General features: G+C 41.6%; 1 protein-coding gene across 2 annotated transcripts in view; it reads left to right on the forward strand.

Moving 5' to 3' along the window:
• LOC129858172 (phospholipid-transporting ATPase IA-like) overlaps positions 1 to 23,545 on the forward strand; it is a 216,696-nt gene that overhangs the window by 114,647 nt on the left and 78,504 nt on the right. Inside the window, exons 15-16 of one of the 2 annotated variants that reach the window (XM_055927193.1) lie at positions 323 to 367; positions 5,990 to 6,062. In XM_055927193.1, coding sequence (XP_055783168.1) covers positions 323 to 367; positions 5,990 to 6,062 — 118 coding nt within the window. The remainder of the gene's footprint in view (positions 1 to 322; positions 368 to 5,989; positions 6,063 to 23,545) is intronic. The other variant, XM_055927194.1, reaches the window with a different exon arrangement.

Genomic DNA, 23,545 nt, shown 5'->3' on the forward strand with positions numbered 1-23,545 from the left:
CTATCTTTTGTTTCTTTATTAAAACTTACCTAAGCTTCTTCTGCTTTGTTAGCAGTCCGCTACTGTAAAGATGATCAGTCACTTCCATTGGAACAGATCCTCATCACTAACCACTATCCCAGCGATCTACCCTCATGTGAGATACTAGCCCTCTCTCAAAAATCTCCCTTTAATATCCCCAAATTAGCCCAACACCTTTGGATAACCAACCAGTCAATGTAATTTTTTCATTGTCTGCACATTAACAGAACATGCTAACAGACCATGTTAACAGAACATGGTTGACTGTACAGTGTTCTGCAACATGATTTTCTCTCAACAGTCACATACCCGAGGCTGAGGATGGTAGTTTTGCTGAGGATGACTGGTAAGATTGCTGTGGTGGTGTTCTGTGTGCTACTGCTCTCTTCTCGCTTCTGTGATGTATAGTGTTGCATTGTGGGTGCAGTACTTTGGAAATAAATCACTGTGCATCTGTTTTTTTTTTGCTGTGTTTTGATACATTGACTTGGGGCATTGTGCTGTATGGCACCAAGATAGTTTTTTCTGCAGGCGTTAGAGAAAAAAAACAGAATCTGCATGGAAATGAGTTACCAGTTAAAGGATTATGGGTTCTCAGCTACTGTACAGTATACAGTGTTATAGCTCACGATAGACATCTGGAAATGCGACACAGTGCAGTCTGCTTGGCATGTTGTGAAGCATTTCTCTACTTATTATACTGTGACGCTGACTATTGCGGCACAAACTCCTTTCTCTCTATTTGCATTAATCTAGCTGTTGAGACCCAAGCAACACACACACACAAACACACACACACACACACACACACACACTCCTGTGATCCATCTGCTGCAGTGTGTTGTAATCCACAGCATGGATGTGTCTCATCCATTTTGCATGGGAGAATTTGGCCTTTTTGTTGATGCCAAATGTGGTGCCTCGCAGGCTGCTGGGGAGACAGACGTGGCTGTCGCCAGTTTCCTACCTTGTGTGAAAGCATGCCTTTTTTTTTTTACTTCCTTTTTCTGTGAAGCAACCGGGTTGAATTTAGCACATTAATATGAGGTAACTTAGCGAACATACGGACAGATACCAAAACAAAACAGAGGCAGATAATTATTAAAAGTACTTTATCTTCTTCTTCGCCATAGTCATGAATAATAGATACTACCAGACTGCAAGAATTGTTCTCCCTCCTTCCTGAAAGAATATCGGCTCACTGATATATACTTGATAAAAAATACACTTCTCTTGCCAGGCTGCTCAGTGTGGAATCTCATTAGATTATTCCATTCCTCAAATATACTACCTCAAACTCACTTAGGCCTACGCCAGGGACATCAATCATCCCACGTGTAATACATCTGCAATCCTAAAAACAATCCCAGTCCTGGTGGACCTGGTGGGTCGGCCTGGTGCGTCAGGTGCTGCTTCCATTGTTTTTATTTCGTTATTAGAGGCAGTGCACTCTCTGAAAACGCTGAAACGCCAACCCAAATGGTTGATGAGGTGCAGACCATTGGATAATAAAGAAAGCCTGTATTAGTCCCAGTCATTCATTGGGAGTATAATTTGGCCAGACCACAGATTGTGGGTCTTGATATGTATATGGCGGTGCCTAGAGTGTACAACATGGAAAGATGAGGTGAGCCTCTTTGGAGAAAAAGGAAATGAAACTCCAGCCTGCCTGCTGCCCTTCTTCCTTACATTCCTTACTGTCTCTGTGAGAAACCATACAATTTGGTGCTCTTTTTCATGGTCCCTAGAGCCAGATGGGAGCAATTGTCCTGTAACATTGTCAGTTGCAGCCAAGAAATTCTGGACCCATTCAGCACCAAGTAAAATCCATTCTGTCCCGAGAAACTATTAGCACACATCGGCCATTTTGGGTATTGACCCATCTGTTGCTTCTTGGTGACAGAAACAGAATGTGCTGTAACAGAGCTGTTGTTGAGTTAGAAAGGATGCCAAAGATACAGAGTGTGTACAACCAGTACTCTTGTTCCTATAGTGACAGGATGGATCGCTGCTGGGCTGTAGAAGGTAATCAATAACAGACCATCCTTCACGATCAGCTTTAGCATCAGAAATCACATCAAGCTGATGGACTCGTGCGGCGGTGATGCCATTGCTTTGTCAGTCTAGGCAAAGGGCTTAGTTTTCTGTTCACTGCCTCAGTGCTCCATTTCTATATACAGTGCATTAAAGTATTCAGACCCCTTGACTTTTTCCACATTTTGTTACATTACAGCCTTATTCTAAAATGGATGAAATAGTTTTTTTCCCTTATCAATCTACACACACTACCCCATAATGACAAAACCAAAACAGAAATTAGAAATTAGAAATTTTAGCTAATTTATCAAATTTGAAAAATGATATCACATTTACAGTATTCAGACCATTTACTCAGTACTTTGTTGAAGCTACAAGCTTGGCACACCTGTATTTGGGGAGTTTCTCCCATTCTTCTCTGCAGATCCTCTTAAGCTCTATGGGGAGCGTACTTACACAGCTATTTTCAGGACTCTCCAGAGATGTTTGATCGGGTTCAAGTCCGGGGTCTGGCTGGGCCACTCAAGGACATTCAGAGACAGAAGCCCCTCCTGCGTTGTCTTCGCTGTGTGCTTAGGCTCGTTGTCCTGTTGGAAGGTGAACCTCCGCCCCAGTCTGAGGTCCTGAGTCCTCTGGAGCAGGTTTTCATCAAGGATCTCTCTGTACTTTGCTTCGTTCATTTTTCCCTCTATCCTGACGAGTCTCCAAGTCCCTGCCGCTGAAAAACATCCCCACAGCATGATGCTGCCACCACAATGCTTCACCGTAGCGATGGTGCCAGGTTTCCTCCAGGTGTGATGCTTGGCATTCAGGCCAAAGAGTTGAATCTTGGGTTCATCAGACCAGAGAATCTAGTTTCTCATCGTCTGAGAGTTCTTTTGGTGTCTCTTGGCAAACTACAAGCGAGCTGTCATGTGCCTTTTACTGAGGAGTGGCTTCCGTCTGGCCAGTCTACTGTAAATGCCTGATTTGTGGAGAGCTGCAGAAATGGTTGTCCTTCTGGAAGGTTCTCCCATCTCCGCAGAGGAACTCTGGAGCTCTGTCAGAGTGACCATCGGGTTCTTGGTCACCTCCCTGACCAAGGCTCTTCTCCCCAGATTGCTTGGCCGGGCGGCCAGCTCTAGGAAGAGTCTTGGTGGTTCCAAACTTCTTCCATTTTAAGAAGGATGAAGGCCACTGTGTTCTTGCGGATCTTCAATGCTGCAGCAGTTTTTTTGGTACCCTTCCCTAGATCTGTGCCTCGACACAATCCTGTCTCGGCGGTCTATGGACAATTCCTTTGACCTCATGGCTTGTTTTTTGTTCTGATATGCACTGTCAACAGTGAGACCTTTTATATAGACAGGCGTGTGTGTGTGTGCCTTTTCAAAATCATGTCCAATCAATTGAATTGACCACAGGTGGACACTAATCAAGTTGTAGAAATGTCAAGGATAATCAATGGAAACAGGATGCACCTGAGCTCAATTTCGAGTCTCATAGCAAATGGTCTGAATACTTATGTAAATAAGGTATTTCAGTTTTATTTTAATACATTTGCAAAAATTTCTAAAACAGTTTTTGATTGGTCATGGGGTATTGTGTGTAGATTGATGGGAGAAAAATATATTTTATACATTTTCGAATAAGGCTGTAATGTAACAAAATGTGGAAAAAGTCAAGGGGTCTGAATACTTTCCGAAGTCACCGTAGGTAGTTAGATAAAGCAGGGGTAAGCAACTACATTCAGCCGCAGGACGATTTTTGTAGGAGTGGATGGTCGGGGAGGAGAGGTGGGTGGAACAGAATTATAATAATTTGTACATTGCAAATTGACCACAACTAAGCCCAATAAGAGATTGTATTTGATAATAACAATAATTTCATACATTGACACACGATCACGTCCCTTTTTCCTATTTGTGGGAATACTTGGTGAACAGATTGCCTATAGCACTAATGTTTTACCAACCCCTGGAGTAGGGCTGAAACAACAATCAGTGTGGATTCTATTAAAACTAGAATCTACTATTGCTGTCCTGGCCTAGGTGTGTGGGCTACTATAGGTCTTAGTTTATCAGCTACGTGTGTTATAGTCATGTCTGTTTATAGGTAATTGTGTTTTAACTTGGTTTATAGATTAGCTAGCAACAGCAAGCAAGCTACCTAAATTGCCATGAATGTTTCATGCATTTCGACCTGTCCCCAAATGAATATAGTTGGTTCAGAGTTCGTTTTGATATTTCAACCTGCGTGTCCTGATCGCGTCTGGTGTGGGTTGACAAAATCAACATGTGCGCGCTGGCGCGCGCGCCCGCCCGGCCTATTCAGCATGTAAATGAGAGGACCACATACTCAACACTACAATATTGGCCATAAAGCGAGGTGCGTTCTGCCACTCCTGTGTCACTCTGTATCCCTCCTTAGACAGGCAGGAGGAGAGAGAAACAGGAGAAATTGCTTTCTCCCTGCATGCCATATTTTAATACAGGCCTCTGAGTATGATAGATTCCCTCTACTCCACCACATCTATTCTCGGTATAACACATCTGCCACAGCCCTGGTATAATTGCATTGCTCTCTCCCTTCTCCCCCGTTCCCAAAGCAACATTTGTTTGCGGTGAACTAACAGGACTATTGCCGTTTGGCTCTTAAGAACCTTAACGATCCCTCCCCTGGGTTTAGGTAACGTATTATGGTGGCTAATGGCAACCACGGTACATTCCTATTAAGCCCGACCTGATCCATTGTCTCCTATTTATCACATAATCATCAATCGATTTCTGCCGGAGGTAGTGAACCACTGTTGTCTGCCTAGAGTCGATTCACCCAAGATTTGGTAGCAATGCTAAAAGGCATCCCGACAAGACGTGTCACTTCTATGCTTTCAGGGTTTTGCATCCAATTATATTGCACTCACAGCCAACATAGCCTACCTGCAATTAGATTTCTTGATTATGACCAGACCAAATGTAGTTTTTTTGATAAGGGTAATAGATGTTCATCCTCTTTGTTCTGAGGTGTTATTGAGAAAAATATATTTTGTCAATGTACAGGACCATTTTTCTTGGTCTTATCGTGTGGCTTTCTGCTGACGTTATCTAAAAACCTTTACTGAACCTTTTCAATTTTATGTACCGTATCCTTACTAGATGTCTGAGTGTATATCTGTTGAAAATGCCAACAGCAAGTCCTGTTGTAACGGTGATTTGTAAAAGTGGAAAATAAGTCAATTGTCATACCCAAAATGGTCATTACCAACACAAAGTTGTGTTGTTTTCTTGCGGTAGTGACTCCCGTATACTTGTAAAATATTTAGTATTTTGTTTAGTATTTTTTTCTGCTGAAAGAAATACTTATTGTCAGGATTCTTGTCTGATTACGGTTTCTTCTCTGCCAATTTAACAATGCACCCGACTCTGTTGCATTGTGTTTCTATTGAGAGTAAACCAAAGGGTCATGTAGGGATTCTTGGAGATGGGTAGGGGAGGAGGGGGATGGGGGTTGCATGTGTGAGTGGAGGCAAATGAATTAATGCTACCCAGAAGTTGAGAGTCACCAGGGACTCCAGGCTTGCGCAACTTAATAATCCACCCCCTCTCCCGTTTCCCCTGCGTCTGGTGCATTATGGAGTCATTTCAGGCCAGCTCTGGCTGCTGGCTTTCCCAAAGTATTTTTTTTGTTTTGTTTTTACTGTCAACATGGTACAGAATCCCTTTTGGCCATTACTGTGTGAAGACTGTAACTGTATACACAAGCCCTCGGGACCAGCTTCACATCTGTCTGCAATTGAAATAATTCCCAACACACAAACTCTTCATGCAGTCTCCAATTATATCATACTCTGAAGAATTTTAAAAAACATGATCAGTTTTTTTTTCTTTACTTATGTATTTGTGTTGTCGGTGTAGTGTTCGTTTTTTTCACCAGTGTCCTTTTTTCTCATTCACAGCCACAGCACACAGTCGTCTGAGGAGGCCGGGTTTAATGACCCCAGCTTGCTGGAAAACCTCCAAAGTAGTCACGTAAGTAACTCTAGCGTTCCCCGCCACCCACTTGCAGTGGCGGGGTGTGCAGGAGGACGTTAGGAAAGATGTCAGGTGTGGGTCGTGGTCATTAGGTGTGCAGGAGGACGTTAGGAGAGATGTCAGGCATGGGTCGTGAACATTAGGGACATGTATTAAAGTATTTTGCAATGGAAAAGGAAGCGTAAGCGGGGTTTTTTGTCCATCCATGTGGCTGTCGGTTTTCTTGCTCTTGGTGCCTAATGAACTCAACCCTGCTTTTGTGTTCTTTAGTGGGCCTTACTGGCTGGGTAGATATGTGTGTACATACCACATTGATAACCAGTACATAAGCATTTCATAAATGTTTCTGTCAAGTTATGTTATTCCAATTTAAATTCTACATTGTCGTCATAGGAAAGCTTTGAGGAAAATTGGAATTGGAATTTCAGTTTACTTCCTGAATGGACTGAATTTCCCCTAACCCTGTTCCTACTTATGAATGTGGTATATACAGTACATCTTGAACACCTGCTCTTTCCGTGACACAGACTGACCAGGTGAATCCAGGTGAAAGCTATGATCCCTTATTGCTGTCACTTGTAAAATCCACTTCAATCAGTGTAGATGAAGGGGAGGAGACAGGTTAAAACCTGTTTGGGCGCATGAACCGCTAGTGGAACACCTATGACAACATCCGGTGAAATTGCAAAGCGCGAAGTTCAAAATACAAAAATTGTAATATTAAACATTCATGACAATACAAGTGTCATACATCATTTAAAAGTTGAACTACTTGTTAATCCAACCGCGTTATCAGATTTCAAAAAGGCTTTACGGCGAAAGCATACCATGCGATTATCTGGGGACAGCGCCCCACACCAAAATACTTTTTCAACCAGCATAGGCATCACAAATAGCGATTAAATAAATCACTTACCTTGGAAGATCTTCCTCTGTTTGCAATCCCAAGGGTCCCAGCTACACAATGAATGGTTGTTTTGTTCGATGAAGTCCTTCTTTATATCCCAAAAATGTCCATTTAGTGGGCGCGCTTGATTCAGTAATCCACTCGTTCAACATGCATACAAACGAATCCAAAAAGTTACCAGTGAAATTCATCCAAACAAGTCAAACAATGTTTCTAATTAATCCTCAGGTACTCTAATATCTAAATAAACGATAATATTTAAGACGGAGAATAGTATGTTCAACATGGAAGATAAATAACGAAGTGTGCGCACCTCATTCACGCTCCAACAAGACTACATTTCTAATGAGAGACACCTTGTAGTTTTGCCAACTATTTGCTCATTTTTTTAAAAACAAGCCTGAAACCCTTTCTAAAGACTGACATCTAGTGGAAGCCATATGAACTGCAATCTGGGTCCTTTCTATTTGTTTATCCTATTGCAAGCATTGAAGTGGCCTGTGACCTCAAAAAAAAAAAAAAAAAAATGCGGATGGATTTTCCTCGGGTTTCTGCCTGCCATATCAGTACTGTTATACTCACAGACATTATTTTAACAGTTTTTGAAACTTCAGAGTGTTTTCTATCCAATGCTACCAAGTATATGCATATCCTAGCTTCTGGGCATGAGTAACAGGCAGTTTACTTTGGGCACGTCAGTCATCCGAAGTTCCGGACAAAACCCAGTATGCGAATGAAGTTAAAGATGGATTTTTAAGTCTTGACAATTGAGACATGGATTGTGTATATGTGCCATTTAGAGGGTGAATGGGCAATGACAAAATATTGAAGTGCCTTTTGAATGGGGTATGTTAGTAGGCACACCGGTTTGAGTGTGTCAAGAACTGCAACGCTGCTGTGATTTTCACACTCAACAGTTTCCCGTGTGTATGAAGAAGGGTCCACCACCCAATGGACCTCCAACCAACTTGACACAACTGTGGGAAGCATTGGATTCAACATGCATCAGCACCCCTGTGGATCTTTCGAAACCTTGTAGAATCCATGCCCCGACTAGGACAAAAGGGGGTGCCACTCAATTAGGAATTGATATACGTTCCTAATGTTTTGTACACTCAGTTTATATGGAAGTGCCAATTTTTGGTTTGTTAAATATGGGTAAAAAAAATGAATACATAAAAAATATATATATCTTTTAGATATAGACACTTGAAAACCAACTTCCTTTTGATAAAATGTTTTACTATCTGTTTTTCCATTTATGAATCTGTTAATCAATGCATTTCTATGAGCTAATAGCAGTAAGGCCAAATTCAAAATTTCATCAAATCATTTGGTAATATTTATTTTTTTTATAGCTAAATGATCCTTGCTTGGTATGACCATCTTAAAACAATTCCATATGTTAGCTTAGTAGAACATTAAGTGGTGTCTTAATGTGGTTTAAGCATTGTTATGGACTTGTAAAAAAATACATTTGATGTTCTATTTGAAAAAAATGGGATTTCTGAGAGCAAAAAACCTGAAATGGTAACCTGGAAAAACAAAACAGAGAAAATGGAATTTGGAAAAAACAAAATTGAATCAGGCAAAAATTAAACAGATTTTATATGACCCTAAATAAACTCAGCAAAAAAAGAAACGTCCCTTTTTCAGGACCCTGTCTTTCGAAGATCATTCGTAAAAATCCAAATAACTAAACAGATCGTCATTGTAAAGGGTTTAAACACTGTTTCCAATGCTTGTTAAATGAACCATAAACAATTGATGAACATGCACCTGTGGAACGGTCGTTAAGACACTAACAGCTTACAGACGGTAGGCAATTAAGGTCACAGATATGAAAACTTAGGACACTAAAGAGGCCATTCTACTGACTCTGAAAAACACCAAAAGAAAGATGCCCAGGGTCCCTGCTCATTTGCGTGAACGTGCCTTAGGCATGCTGCAAGGAGGCATGAGGACTGCAGATGTGGCCAGCACAATGAATTGCAATGTCTGTACTGTGAGACGCCTAAGACAGCGCTACAGGGAGACAGGATGGACAGCTGATCATCCTCGCGGTGGCAGACCACGTGTAACACCTGCACAGAATCGGTACATACGAACATCACACCTGCTGGGCAGGTACAGGATGGCAACAACAATTGCCCGAGTTACACCAGGAACGCACAATCCCTCCATCAGTGCTCAGACTGTCCACATAAGGCTGAGAGAGGCTGGACTGAGGGCTTGTAGGCCTGTTGTAAGGCAGGTCCTCACCAGACATCACCGGCAACATCGTCGCATATGGGCCCAAACTCACCATTGCTGGACCAGACAGGATTGGCAAAAGTGCTCTTCACTGACGACTCGCAGTTTTGTCTCACCAGGGGAGATGGTCTGGTTCGCATTTATCGTCGAAGGAATAAGCGTTACACCGAGGCCTGTCCTCTGGAGCGGGATCGATTTGGAGGTGGAGAGTCCGTCATGGTCTGGGGCGGTGTGTTACAGCATCATCGAACTGAGCTTGTCATTGCATTCAATCTCAACGCTGTGCGTTACAGGGAAGACATCCTCCTCCCTCATGTGATACCCTTCCTGCAGGCTCATCATGACATGACCCTCCAGCATGACAATGCCACCAGCCATACTGCTCGTTCTGTGCAGGATTTCCTGCAAGTCAGGAATTTCAGTGTTCTGCCATGGCCATCAAAGAGCCCAGATCTCAATCTCATTGAGCACGTCTGGGACCTGTTGGATCGGAGGGTGAGGGCTAGGGCCATTCCCCACAGAAATGTCCGGGAACTTGCATGTGCCTTGGTGGAAGAGTGAGGTATCATCTCACAGCAAGAACAGGCAAATCTGGTGCAGTCCATGAGGAGGAGATGCACTGCAGTATTTAATGCAGCTGGTGGCCACACCAGATACTGACTGTTACTTTTGATTTTGACACCCCCCCACCCCCTTTGTTCAGGGACACATTATAAAATTTATGTTAGTCACATGTCTGTGGAACTTGATCAGTTTATGTCTCAGTTGTTGAATCTCGTTCTTTAAATATTTGTATGAACACATGTTAAGTTAGCTGAAAATAAACGCAGTTGACAGTGAGAGGGTGTTTAAAAAAAAATCTTGTCCCATCTTACTCTGGTTGTCCCTTTGAAACATCCACATGTGGGGTTGGGTGATTGACTGCTTGACTGTGGTCCTTTTATCGCTGAGTTGGCAGAGCATGGCGCTTTGGTTTTGAGTTCGATTCCCGCTGGTGCCACCCATACAAAACATTTTACATGCTGGGCACTAAGTGGCTTGGATAAAAACATTTGCTATACAGCGTATATTATTTGTGGAATACATAGAGGCAGGTGGCCATACAGTATTATCTTCCACGCTTTGTTCAAGTCTGTGTCATGCTATCGAACTTCAAAAAACTACGTAAAATAAATTTGCCTCATTCCTGCAAACACTGGATTCACTCAAAGGCAGCAACCACCTCCTGCAGCGTAGCTGTGTGATCACTCTGTCTGTGAGAAGCTAGATGGATAAAAAGCCATGATTGATTGGCTGGTTGAGTCATCGGGTCACCAGACGGCGTAGGAGGCAGGATGTCACTTCTGATTATGTGGCTAGCTAGCACGGTGTCGCCCGGGGAGACTAAGTAATCCCGCTGTGATGTTTGCCGTGTTGTGACAGCACAAACTCCTCGGCGCCGTTAATGAGTTTGTGGGTAGGATCCGTTTTAATGGCATATAGATATCTGTAGTGTGTTGCCAACTCTGAGCCCTAATTACATACAAAGTGAACAAGCGCCGGTTCGTTGTTTGTAAATCACAATCCCCTGTAAGGATTTGTTGATAATGAAGTGGTCGCTGGCGGTATTATATTAATTAGGCCTAATTAATGAATGAATTAACAGTATTTGTATGGGAGCTATTGGTGTTTATTCTCTTTTGGAGGTATACAGTATATAATTGATAAGCTTGGATGGAAAACTTATATTTGTTATTTTTCTTTTACCCCCTGTGGTATTTGAAGAGACATTTTCATGTGTGGAGAGATTGTAGTTGTGATGCCACTCATATGGAGAATGAAAGCGCTCTTCCATAAAGCACAGGAGTTGAACCTGCTTTGTAGAATTGGTGGTGCTGTCATTAATTTTACCAGTGTCGTCTTCCTTGTTCTTGAACACCTTCTGAGTCAACCTGAACCAGAATATGGTGCCTTAGTTGTACTTCTACTAAAACAACCTTATTTGTCCAACTAATACTAGAGGTCGACCGATTATGATTTTTCAACGCCGATACCGATTATTGGAGGACCAAAAAAAGCCAATACCGATTAATCATCTAATTTTTATACATATATATTTGTAATAATGACAATTACAACAATACTGAATGAACAATGAACACTTATTTTAACTTAATATAATACATCAATAAAATCAATTTATTCTCAAATAAATAATGAAACATGTTCAATTTGGTTTAAATAATACAAAAATAAAGTTTTGGAGAAGAAAGTAAAAGTGCAATATGTGCCATGTAAGAAAGCTAACGCTGGTTGGTTCCTTTTAACATGAGTCTTCAATATCCCCAGGTAAGAAGTTTTAGGTTGTAGTTATTATAGGACTATTTCTCTCTATACCATTTGTATTTCATATACCTTTGACTATTAGATGTTCTAATAGAGGTACTTTAGTATTGCCAGCCTAATCTCGGGAGTTGATAGGCTTGAAGTCATAAACAGCGCAATGATTGAAGCGTTGCGAAGAGCTGCTGGCAAATGCAGGAAAGTGCTGTTTGAATGAATGCTTACGAGCCTGCTCCTGCCTACCAGCGCTCAGACTGCTTTATCAAATCATAGACTTAATTATAATATAATAACACACAGAAATACAAGCCGTAGGTCATTAATATGGTCAAATCCGGAAACAAAACGTTTATTCTTTCAGTAAAATACGGAACCGTTCTGTATTTTATCTAACGGGTGGCATCCATAAGTCTAAATATTCATGTTACATTGCACAACCTTCAATGTTATGTCATAATTACGTGAAACTCTGGCAAATTAGTTCGCAACGAGCCAGGCGGCCCAAACTGTTGCATATACCGACTCTGCGTGCAATGAACGCAAGAGAAGTGACACAATTTCCCTAATTTAATATTGCCTGCTAACATGAATTTCTTTTAACTAAATATGCAGGTTTTAAAAAATATACTTCTGTGTATTGATTTTAAGAAAGGCATTGATGTTTATGGTTAGGTACATTCGTGCAATGATTGTGCTTTTTTCGCAAATGCGCTTTAAAAAAAATCATCCCCCGTTTGGCGAAGTTGGCTATCTTTGTTAGGAAGAAATGGTCTTCACACAGTTCGCAACGAGCCAGGCGGCCCAAACTGCTGCATATACCCTGACTCTGTTGCACAGAACGCAAGAGAAGTGACATAATTTTCCTAAATTCATGTTAGCAGGCAATATTAACTAAATATGCAGGTTTAAAAATATATACTTGTGTATTGATTTTAAGAAAGGCGTTGATGTTTATGGTTAGGTACACATTGGTGCAACGACAGTGCTTTTTTCGCGAATGCGCTTGTTAAATCACCCGTTTGAAATAAATCACCCGTTTGAAATAAATTAACAGGCACCGCATCGATATATATGCAATGCAGGACAACTAGATAAACTAGTAATATCATCAACCATGTGTAGTTAACTAGTGATTATGTTAAGATTGATTGTTTTTTATAAGATATGTTTAATGCTAGCTAGCACCTTATCTTGGCTCCTTGCTGCACTCGCATAACAGGTAGTCAGCCTGCCACGCAGTCTCCTCGTGGAGTGCAATGTAATCGGCCATGATCGGTGTCCAAAAATGCAGATTACCGATTGTTATGAAAAATCTGAAATCGGCCCTAATTAATCGGCCATTCCGATTAATCGGTCGACCTCTAACTAATACATCAGAAATGTACAGTGGGGCAAAAAAGTATTTAGTCAGCCACCAATTGTGCAAGTTCTCCCACTTAAAAAGATGAGAGAGGCCTGTAATTTTCATCATAGGTACACTTCAACTATGACAGACAAAATGAGGGGAAAAAATCCAGAAAATCACATTGTAGGATTTTTTATGAATTTATTTGCAAATTATGGTGGAAAATAAGTATTTGGTCAATAACAAAAGTTTATCTCAATACTTTGTTATATACCCTTTGTTGGCAATGACAGAGGTCAAACGTTTTCTGTAAGTCTTCGCAAGGTTTTCACACACTGTTGCTGGTAATTTGGCCCATTCCTCCATGCAGATCTCCTCTAGAGCAGTGATGTGTTGGGGCTGTTGCTGGGCAACACGGACTTTCAACTCCCTCCAAAGATTTTCTATGGGGTTGAGATCTGGAGACTGGCTAGGCCACTCCAGGACCTTGATTTTTTATTTTTTTATTTATTTATTTTTTTACCTTTATTTAACTAGGCAAGTCAGTTAAGAACAAATTCTTATTTTCAATGACGGCCTAGGAACAGTGGGTTAACTGCCTGTTCAGGGGCAGAACGACAGATTTGTACCTTGTCAGCTCGGGGATTTGAACTTGCAACCTTCCGGTTACTAGTCCAACACTCTAACCACTAGGCTACGCTGCCGCCCCCAGCGTACGAAGCCACTCCTTCGTTGCCTGGGTGGTGTGTTTGGGATCATTGTCATGCTGAAAGACCCAGCCATGTTTCATCTTCAATGCCCTTGCTGATGGAAGGAGGTTTTCACTCAAAATCTCACGATACATGGCCCCATTCATTCTGTCCTTTACACGGATCAGTTGTCCTGGTCCCTTGCAGAAAAACAGCCCCAAAGCATGATGTTTCCACCCCCATCCTTCACAGTAGGTATGGTGTTCTTTGGATGCAACTCAGCATTCTTTGTCCTCCAAACACGACGAGTTGAGTTTTTACCAAAAAGTTATATTTTGGTTTCATCTGACCATATGACATTCTCACAATCTTCTTCTGGATCATCCAAATGCTCTCTAGCAAACTTCAGACGGGCCTGGACATGTACTGGCTTAAGCAGGGGGACACGTCTGGCACTGCAGGATTTGAGTCCCTGTCGGCGTAGTGTGTTACTGATGGTAGGCTTTGTTACTTTGGTCCCAGCTCTCTGCAGGTCATTCACGAGGTCCCCCCGTGTGGTTCTGGGATTTTTGCTCACCGTTCTTGTGATCATTTTGACCCCACGGGGTGAGATCTTACGTGGAGCCCCAGATCGAGGGAGATTATCAGTGGTCTTGTATGTCTTCCATTTCCTAATAATTGCTCCCACAGTTGATTTCTTCAAACCAAGCTGCTTTCCTGTTGCAGATTCAGTCTTCCCAGCCTGGTGCAGGTCTACAATTTTGTTTCTGGTGTCCTTTGACAGCTCTTTGGTCTTGGCCATAGTGGAGTTTGGAGTGTGACTGTTTGAGGTTGTGGACAGGTGTCTTTTATACTGATAACAAGTTCAAACAGGTGCCATTAATACAGGTAACGAGTGGAGGACAGAGGAGCCTCTTAAAGAAGAAGTTACAGGTCTGTGAGAGCCAGAAATCTTGCTTGTTAGTAGGTGACCAAATACTTATTTTCCACCATAATTTGCAAATAAATTCATTAACAATTCTACAATGTGATTTTCTGGATTTTTTCTCATTTTGTCTGTCATAGTTGAAGTGTACCTATGATGAAAATTACAGGCCTCTCTCATCTTTTTAAGTGGGAGAACTTGCACAATTGGTGGCTGACTAAATACTTTTTTGCCCCACTGTATGTTCTGCTCTGCTGTTAACACTACCATATTCGAGAGAGCACAGGGCCAGCCACAGTACTGCATCCCTTGAGGTCGTTTTGGGTGTAAGTGCCTCAACATTAGTAGATTTTACCTGGGATCATAAGCCAGCAAACCTGTGCTAAAGCTGCTAAACCAACTGGCTGATGGCCTTACCATAGCACCTCTTCCATGCACTACATTCAAACACTTCGTCCTTTGCCCGTCTGTTTGGCTTACAATACTCGGAGGTCACATTTTAAACACAATGAATCCCAGCCATTGACAACAGTTTAACACAGCCCCTGGCTGTTTGTGGGAAACCCTGTGGTTGCAGGGGTACCTAAAAAAAAAAAAAAAATGACATCACCCGCTGGTGCTTTTCAAATTCTCGAGTCATTGGACATGTTTTTAGGCCGTGGAGTGGTCTGTCTAGCTGTCCCAAATGGCACCCTATTCCCTATATTAGTGAGAGGGGGGTGCGGGGAATCGATATAGTTACATATCGGTATATTATTTTTAACAATATATCGTGTAGTTTTGACTATTGCAATATTATTTTTGCGCTAGTTGGCTGTACCTGAACCAAAACTCCAGAATCTTTCCTTCATAGCTTGTTCTCCATATATAAAAAAAAATAGGAAGCCAACTTTTATTTCCCTGACTGATCGTAACTAGTTATTATGGCTCTCTCTTGTTCCTCTGCAGCAGACACATGGTGAGCAATATGTTTGAATCACAACATCCAATCGCAATACATTGAGAATCGCAATACATATCATATCGGCACCGAAGTATGATATTGTATCGTGAGGTCCCTGGAAATTCCCAGCCCTTCCCTATATAGTGCAACCTATGGGCTCTGGTCAAAAGTAGTGCACTATAAAGGGGAATAAGGTGCTATTTGGGATGCAGGCTGTGTGTCTGGTTGGTTGGTTTGCTTAGTGCTCCGAGGTAAAAGGCAGGGAGACGGAGGCAGAATCCCTTTACACGACTTCCTGCAAGTCCCGCTAAACTTCCAGCACCGGTCACGTCCGAAGCAATCAGTGTCTGTCACTGGTACCATGACACAGATTAGGCTACAAAGGTGCCCACGGGGCCATGGGCCGAGCCAGTAGTGTCGGGTCAGTCCTATTAGCTGTCACAACTAATCAGAACATGGAGCTGTCTGTAGTGGCCTCTCTGTCCTCTTCGGTGACCATCACCCTGTTCTGCCATACACACATGCGCGCACACACACACACACACATACACCCCTTCTGCAGCGATCCCTACCTGTCACCCAAACCCGATTTAGCATTCTGCTGTGACAGGGAGCGGCCAAACAGCCACCTGGTCTGTAATAGTCTCTGTGTACTCTCATTTGGAAGAAGGCCTTTGATTTTTCTCCTGCTTTATTCTTTTCTCGCTCCTCTGTTCCCTGCCTGGCGATATCTCTTCAAAGAGCTTGCGTCACAGACCCGAGGACAATAATGACAAAAGCAGCAGTAATCAAATGCGTAAAGTGTTGTTTTTTTTATAGTCAAATCCTTCTTTGAGTTTTTCATATTATAGAGAAGTTCTTGGTACAAATGAGGGGTAGCTGGAAATACAGATTGTCAGAACAACAAGTACATAAGTGGAGGCTTTAATTTTTTATGATTTATATGTACGGTATTTAGAGAGCTGTTGCTAACACACCATTTTTTTTCCAGAAAATATCATCCTTTATGGTTTTCAAGTTTTGTCACATGCACAATTAACAGTGAAATGCTTAACTTACATAATCAATATCAAAATAGTATAACTAATATAAATATTTGTGTGTGTGTGTGTGTGTGTATATACAGTACCAGTCAAAAGTTTGAATAATAGTGAAGACATCAAAACTATGAAATAACACACAGAATCATGTAGTAACCAAAACAAGTGTTAAACAAAATAAATCGATTTTAGATTTGAGATTCTTCAAAGTACCCATCCTTTGCCTTAAAGACAGCTTTGCACACTTTTGCCATTCTCTCATCCAGCTTCATGAGGTAGTCACCTGGAATGCATTTCAATTAACAGGTGTGCCTTGTTTAAATTTAATCTGTGGAATTTCTTTTCTTAATGCATTTGAGCCAATCACTTGTGTTGTGACAAGGTAGGGGTGGTATACAGAAGATAGCCCTATTTGGTTAAAAAAAAGTCAATTTTATGGCAAGAACAGCTCAAATAAGCAAAGAGAAATGATAGTCCATCATTACTTTAAGACATTAAGGTCAGTCAATCTGGAACATTTTAAGAACTTTGAACATTTCTTCCAGTGTAGTCGCAAAAACCATCAAGCGCTATGATGAAACTGGCTCTCATGAGGACCGCCACAGGAATGAAAGACCCAGTATTACCTCTGAGGCAGAGGATAAGTTCATTAGAGTTACCAGCCTCAAAAAAAAATGCAGCCCAAATAAATGCTTCAGAGTTCAAGTAAGACACATCTCAACATCAACTGTTCAGAGGAGACTGCGTAAATCAGGGCTTCATGGTCAAATTGCTGAAAAGAAACCACAACCAAAGGAGGACACCAATAATAATAAGAGATTTGCTTGGGCCTAGAAACATGAGCAATGGACATTAGACCAGTAGAAATCTGTCCTTTGGTCTGAGTCCAAATGTGAGATTTTTGGTTCCAACCGCCGTGTCTTTGTGAGACGCGGAGTAGATGAACGGATGATCTCCATATGTGTGGTTCCCACCGTGAAGCATGGAGGAGGAGGTGTGGGGGTGCTTTGCTGGGGACACTGTCAGTGATTTATTTCGAATTCAAGACACACTTAACCAGCATGGCTACCACAGCATTCTGCAGCGATACGCCATCCCATCTGGTTTGCGCTTAGTGGGACTATCATTTGTTTTTCAACAGGACAATGACCCAACACACCTCCAGGCTGTGTAAGGGCTATTTGACCAAGAAGGAGAGTGATGGAGTGCTGCATCAGATGACGTGGCCTCCACAGTCACCCAACCTCAACCCAATTGAGATAGTTTGGGATAAGTTGGACCGCAGAGTGAAGGAAAAGCAGCCAACAAGTGCTCAGCATATTTGGAAACTCCTTCAAGACTGTTGGAAAAGCATTCCAGGTGAAGCTGGTTGAGAGAATGCCAAGTGTGCAAAGCTGTCAAGGCAAAGGGTGGCTACGTTGAATCTCAAATAAAATATATTTTGATATGTTTTAAGACTTTTGCATACTACACGATTCTATTTTATTTCATTGTTTTTATTTCTTAGCTATAATTCTACAATGTAGAAAATAGTATACATTTATAAAAATCCTTGAATGAGTAGGTGTGTCCGAACTTTTGACACGTTTGTGTGTGCGCAGTGAATTCGGGAAGTATTCAAACCCCTTTTTCCACATTTTGTTACTTTACAGCCTTATTATAAAATGGATTATCAATCTACACACTATACCCCATAATGACAAAGCGAAAAATGTATATATATTTCAAATGTATGAAAAATAAAAAACTTTTCCTTATTTACATAAGTATTCAGACCCTTTGCAATGAGACTTCAAATTGAGCTCAGGTGCATCCTGTGTCCATTGATCATCCTTGATGTTTCTACAACTTGGAGTACACCTGTGGTAAATTCAATTGATTGGACATGATTTGGAAAGGTACACACCTGTCTGTATAAGGTTCCACAGTTAAGTCAGAGAAAAAAACAAGCCATGATGTCGAAAGAATTGTCCATAGAGCTCCGAGACAGGAGTGTGTCGAGGCACAGATCTGGGGAAGGGTATCAAAACGGGGAGGGTGGTGACCAAGATCCTGATGGTCACTCTGACAGAGTTCCTCTGTGGAGATGGGAGAACCTTCCAGAAGGACAACCATCTCTTGCTCACTCCACCAATCAGGCCTTTATGGTGTGGCCAGACGGAAGCCACTCCTCAGTAAAAGGTACATGACAGCCCGCTTGAAGTTTGCCAAAAGGCACATAAAAGACTCTCAGACCATGACAAACAAGATTCTCTGGTCTGATGAAACCAAGATTCAACTCTTTGGCCGGAATGCCAAGCATCACATCTGGAGGAATCCTGGCACCATCCCTACGGTGAAGCATGGTGGCAGCATCCTGCTGTGGGGATGTTTTTCAGCGGCAGAGACTGGGAGACTAGTTAGGATCGAGGGACAGATTAATGGAGCGAAGTCCAGAGATCCTTGATTTAAAAAAAAAATATGCTCCAGAGCACTCAGGACCTCAGACTGGGGTGAAGATTCACCTTCCAACAGGACAATGAACCTAAGCACACAGCCAAGATAATGCAAGAGTGGTTTCGGGACAAGTCTCTGTATGTCTTTGAGTTGCCCAGCTAGAACCCGGACTTGAACCTGATTTGAACATCTCTGGAGAGACCTGAAAATAGCAACCTGACAGAGCTTGAGAGGATCTGTGGAGAAGAATTGGAGAAACTTCCCAAAGAAAGGTGTGCCAAGCTTGTAGAGTCATACCCAAGAAGACTCAAAACTGTGTTTGCTTTGTTATTATTGGGTATTGTGTGTAGACTGATGATTGAAAAACATTTTTTAAATTAATTTTAGAATAAGTCTGTAGCATAACATAAAATGTGGGAAAAGTTGAGGGGTCTGAATACTTTCCGAATTTACTGTGTATATAAAATAAGAACCTGTAGTAAGCTATATACAGGGTCAGTACCAATACCGGTTTTCCATATATTCTGAATATGTACAGTATACTCTACTGGAAGCCAGTAAACTAACCACACCCTATGCTGTTGACTATCCCTACCCTACTGCAGATCCATGCTGTTGAATAACTACACCCTACTGCAGATCCATGCTGTTGAATAACTACACCCTACTGCAGATCCATGCTGTTGACTATCCCTACCCTACTGCAGATCCATACTGTTGACTATCCCTACCCTACTGCAGATCCATGCTGTTGACTAACCCTAACCTACTGTAGATCCATGCTGTTGACTATCCCTACCCTACTGCAGATCCATGCTGTTGACTATCCCTACCCTACTGCAGATCCATGGTGTTGACTAACTACACCCTACTGCAGATCCATGCTGTTGACTAACCCTAACCTACTGCAGATCCATGCTGTTGACTATCCCTACCCTACTGCAGATCCATGCTGTTGACTATCCCTACCCTACTGCAGATCCATGCTGTTGACTAACTACACCCTACTGCAGATCCATGGTGTTGACTAACTACACCCTACTGCAGATCCATGCTGTTGACTAACCCTAACCTACTGCAGATCCATGCTGTTGACTATCCCTACCCTACTGCAGATCCATGCTGTTGACTATCCCTACCCTACTGCAGATCCATGCTGTTGACTAACTACACCCTACTGCAGATCCAAGCTGTTGACTAACCCTACCCTACTGCAGATCCAAGCTGTTGACTAACTGCACCCTACTGCAGATCCATGCTGTTGACTAACCCTAACCTACTGCAGATCCATGCTGTTGACTATCCCTACCCTACTGCAGATCCATGCTGTTGACTATCCCTACCCTACTGCAGATCCAAGCTGTTGACTAACTGCACCCTACTGCAGATCCATGCTGTTGACTAACCCTAACCTACTGCAGATCCATGCAGTTGACTATCCCTACCCTACTGCAGATCCATGCTGTTGACTAACTACACCCTACTGCAGATCCATGCTGTTGACTAACTACACCCTACTGCAGATCCAGGCTGTTGACTAACTGCACCCTACTGCAGATCCATGCTGTTGACTAACCCTAACCTACTGCAGATCCATGCAGTTGACTATCCCTACCCTACTGCAGATCCATGCTGTTGACTAACTACACCCTACTGCAGATCCATGCTGTTGACTAACTACACCCTACTGCAGATCCAAGCTGTTGACTAACTGCACCCTACTGCAGATCCATGCTGTTGACTAAGTACACCCTACTATAGATCCATGCTGTTGACTAACTACACCCTACTATAGATCCATGCTGTTGACTAACTACACCCTACTGTAAATCCATGCTGTTGACTAACTACACCCTACTATAGATCCATGCTGTTGACTAACTACACCCTACTGTAAATCCATGCTGTTGACTAACTACACCCTACTATAGATCCATGCTGTTGACTAACTACACCCTACTGCAGATCCATGCTGTTGACTAACCCTAACCTACTGCAGATCCATGCTTTTGACTAACCCTAACCTACTGCAGATCCATGCTTTTGACTAACCCTAACCTACTGCAGATCCATGCTGTTGACTAACCCTAACCTACTGCAGATCCATGCTGTTGACTAACCCTAACCTACTGCAGATCCATGCTGTTGACTAACTACACCCTACTGCAGATCCATGCTGTTGACTATCCCTACCCTACTGCAGATCCATGCTGTTGACTAACTGCACCCTACTGTAGATCCATGCTGTTGCTTTGAGGTTTTGTTGTCATTCTTGGCCCAACTGAGGTCACTGACACTGGGCTGGTGTTCATTCAATCTCAGCCCAGATCAGAGCCTCAGTAGCATCAACCAGCCCTCCAGCTCCACCACTCCCTCTGCCTTAGCCCTGGCTGCATACCAAATGGCACCCTATTCCTGTTTTTGTAAGTTGTGCTCTATGTAAGGAATAGGGTGCGATTTGGCACTGTCCCGTGTAGCTCATTTGGTAGAGCATGGTGCTTGCAACGCCAGGGTTGTGGGTTTGATTCCCACAGGGGACCAGTACGGGAAAAAAGTATGTAAATACAGGCACTCATTACTGTAAGGCGCTCTGGATAAGATTGTCTACTAAATGACTAACATGTAAATTTGGGATGCAGCTCTACTCCTAACCCAGCACTGTGCAACATCTCATGAACTCAACGTACGCTACTACATATGCTCTTTTTTTTTTTTTTTTTTTTTTTTCTTTTTTTTTTTGGGGGGGGTGGATCAGCTTAATATTGCGGAAAGAATGTTGCTTCCAATGTAATTGTCTGCATCATTTCCAATCCCCCATATTTTTTGGGGTAAATATATATATCCATTCACGTATGCATACATATACACATATATACATACACATACCTACATAGACATACATACTTTTTTTAAAGAGTATACCTTTATTATTATTCCCCGCAAACCCTACCACCGATCCCCCAATTGGAGTAAACTGATAAACATTTCTGTTTTTACCTTCAATTTATACATCTTATACACATTTTACAGACACAGTCTACTTTATAATAGTTCTCTCTTGTTTGTTCTTAGTCCTTCCTCTATTTCTGTTGTCCATCCAGTTTGATTTCCACTTGTAACTGTGCTATTTCACAATAGCTCCGCACCTATACACATTTCACAGATCCCGTATGCCCTACATTGTTTATCTTGTTATTAGTCCCACCCTTCAGCTCCACTCAACCTTTCCCATCTATCTTCCAACATCATCCATTTCGGATTTTTATTTGCCATATATTTTTCAACTGTGCTGTGATGCTTCACAAAATATTTGAATCTTCCTATTCTCATAGCTTCCACGGATTGTAAATTAAAAATAAAATTTTTTGCTAAAATAATTATTATATTATTGATTGATTGACTATGGCTTTTCAAATCCCCCAGTATTGCTATCTGTAGCGTTAGTTCTACGCAAATGTTGCAATTCTTCAACCATTCCTGGACCTGTGACCAAAAACGAGCTACATGCGGACAATACCAAAATAAATGGTCTAATGACTCTGCCTCCACACAGCAGAATCTACAGAGCTGGGAAGATTGTATCCCCCATATATATAACATTCTATTAGTTGCAAGAATTTTGTACAATAATTTAAATTGAAAAATTCGAAGTTTTGAATCCGGCGTTGTTTTGCGTATCAATTCATAAACCATGTGCCATGGAATGGGTACATCGAAAATCTCTTCCCAACTATTTTGCAATTTATATGGCACAGCTGTAAGTTTTTTGGTCCTTAAATGAAATTGGTATATGTTTTTATTTATCACACTTTTCTTTAACCATTTATGTTCTTTAATATAAGGCCGACATACAAGTTCCTTACTTTTATCCCCTTCCACCTGCCTCTTCCATTTTTGTGGTAATGCCGCAATTAATTGGTTGTAATTTTGGGTAGAGCAGACATTTCCATATGTTTGTGTTAGCTGCATGTGTGACATTACTCCACCAGTCCTATTTATGATATCATTCACAAAAATTATACCTTTTTTAAAAATTTCTTCGATAAATACATTTTTTTTAATCAATTACTATATTTGAATTTAACCACAAGATTTGTTGTACTATTTGTTCCGTCCTTTCAGGTGGATTAAACTGAAATTGCAACCAACTTTCTAAGGCTTGTTTAAAAAATAAAGATATTTTGGAAATTATTTCCTTTTCAAGCAACCGAAAGTGAGTAGGTGTAATCTGAATAAAGGGAAAAAGGCCCTTCTTGAACATAGGATGAGACATTCGTACCAATCTACTAGAGAACCAGTTTGGATTTAAGTATAACTTTTGTATGACTGATGCCTTTAGTGAGAGGTCTAATGCTTTAATATTTAATAATTTCTGCCCTCCGAATTCATATTCGTTATATAAATAGGCCCTTTTAATTTTATCTGGCTTGCCGTTCCAAATAAAATTGAATATTTTTTGTTCATATAATTTAAAAAGCAGGTCACTAGGTGTAGGCAAAACCATAAGCAAATAGGTAAACTGTGATATGATTAAAGAGTTAATCAGGGTGATTTTCCCACAAATAGACAGGTATTTTCCTTTCCATGGTAGCAAGATCTTATCTATTTTTGCTAACTTTC

Source organism: Salvelinus fontinalis, chromosome 6 (assembly GCF_029448725.1).
Source record: "Salvelinus fontinalis isolate EN_2023a chromosome 6, ASM2944872v1, whole genome shotgun sequence".
In the NCBI taxonomy this organism is placed as follows: Eukaryota; Metazoa; Chordata; class Actinopteri; order Salmoniformes; family Salmonidae; genus Salvelinus; species Salvelinus fontinalis.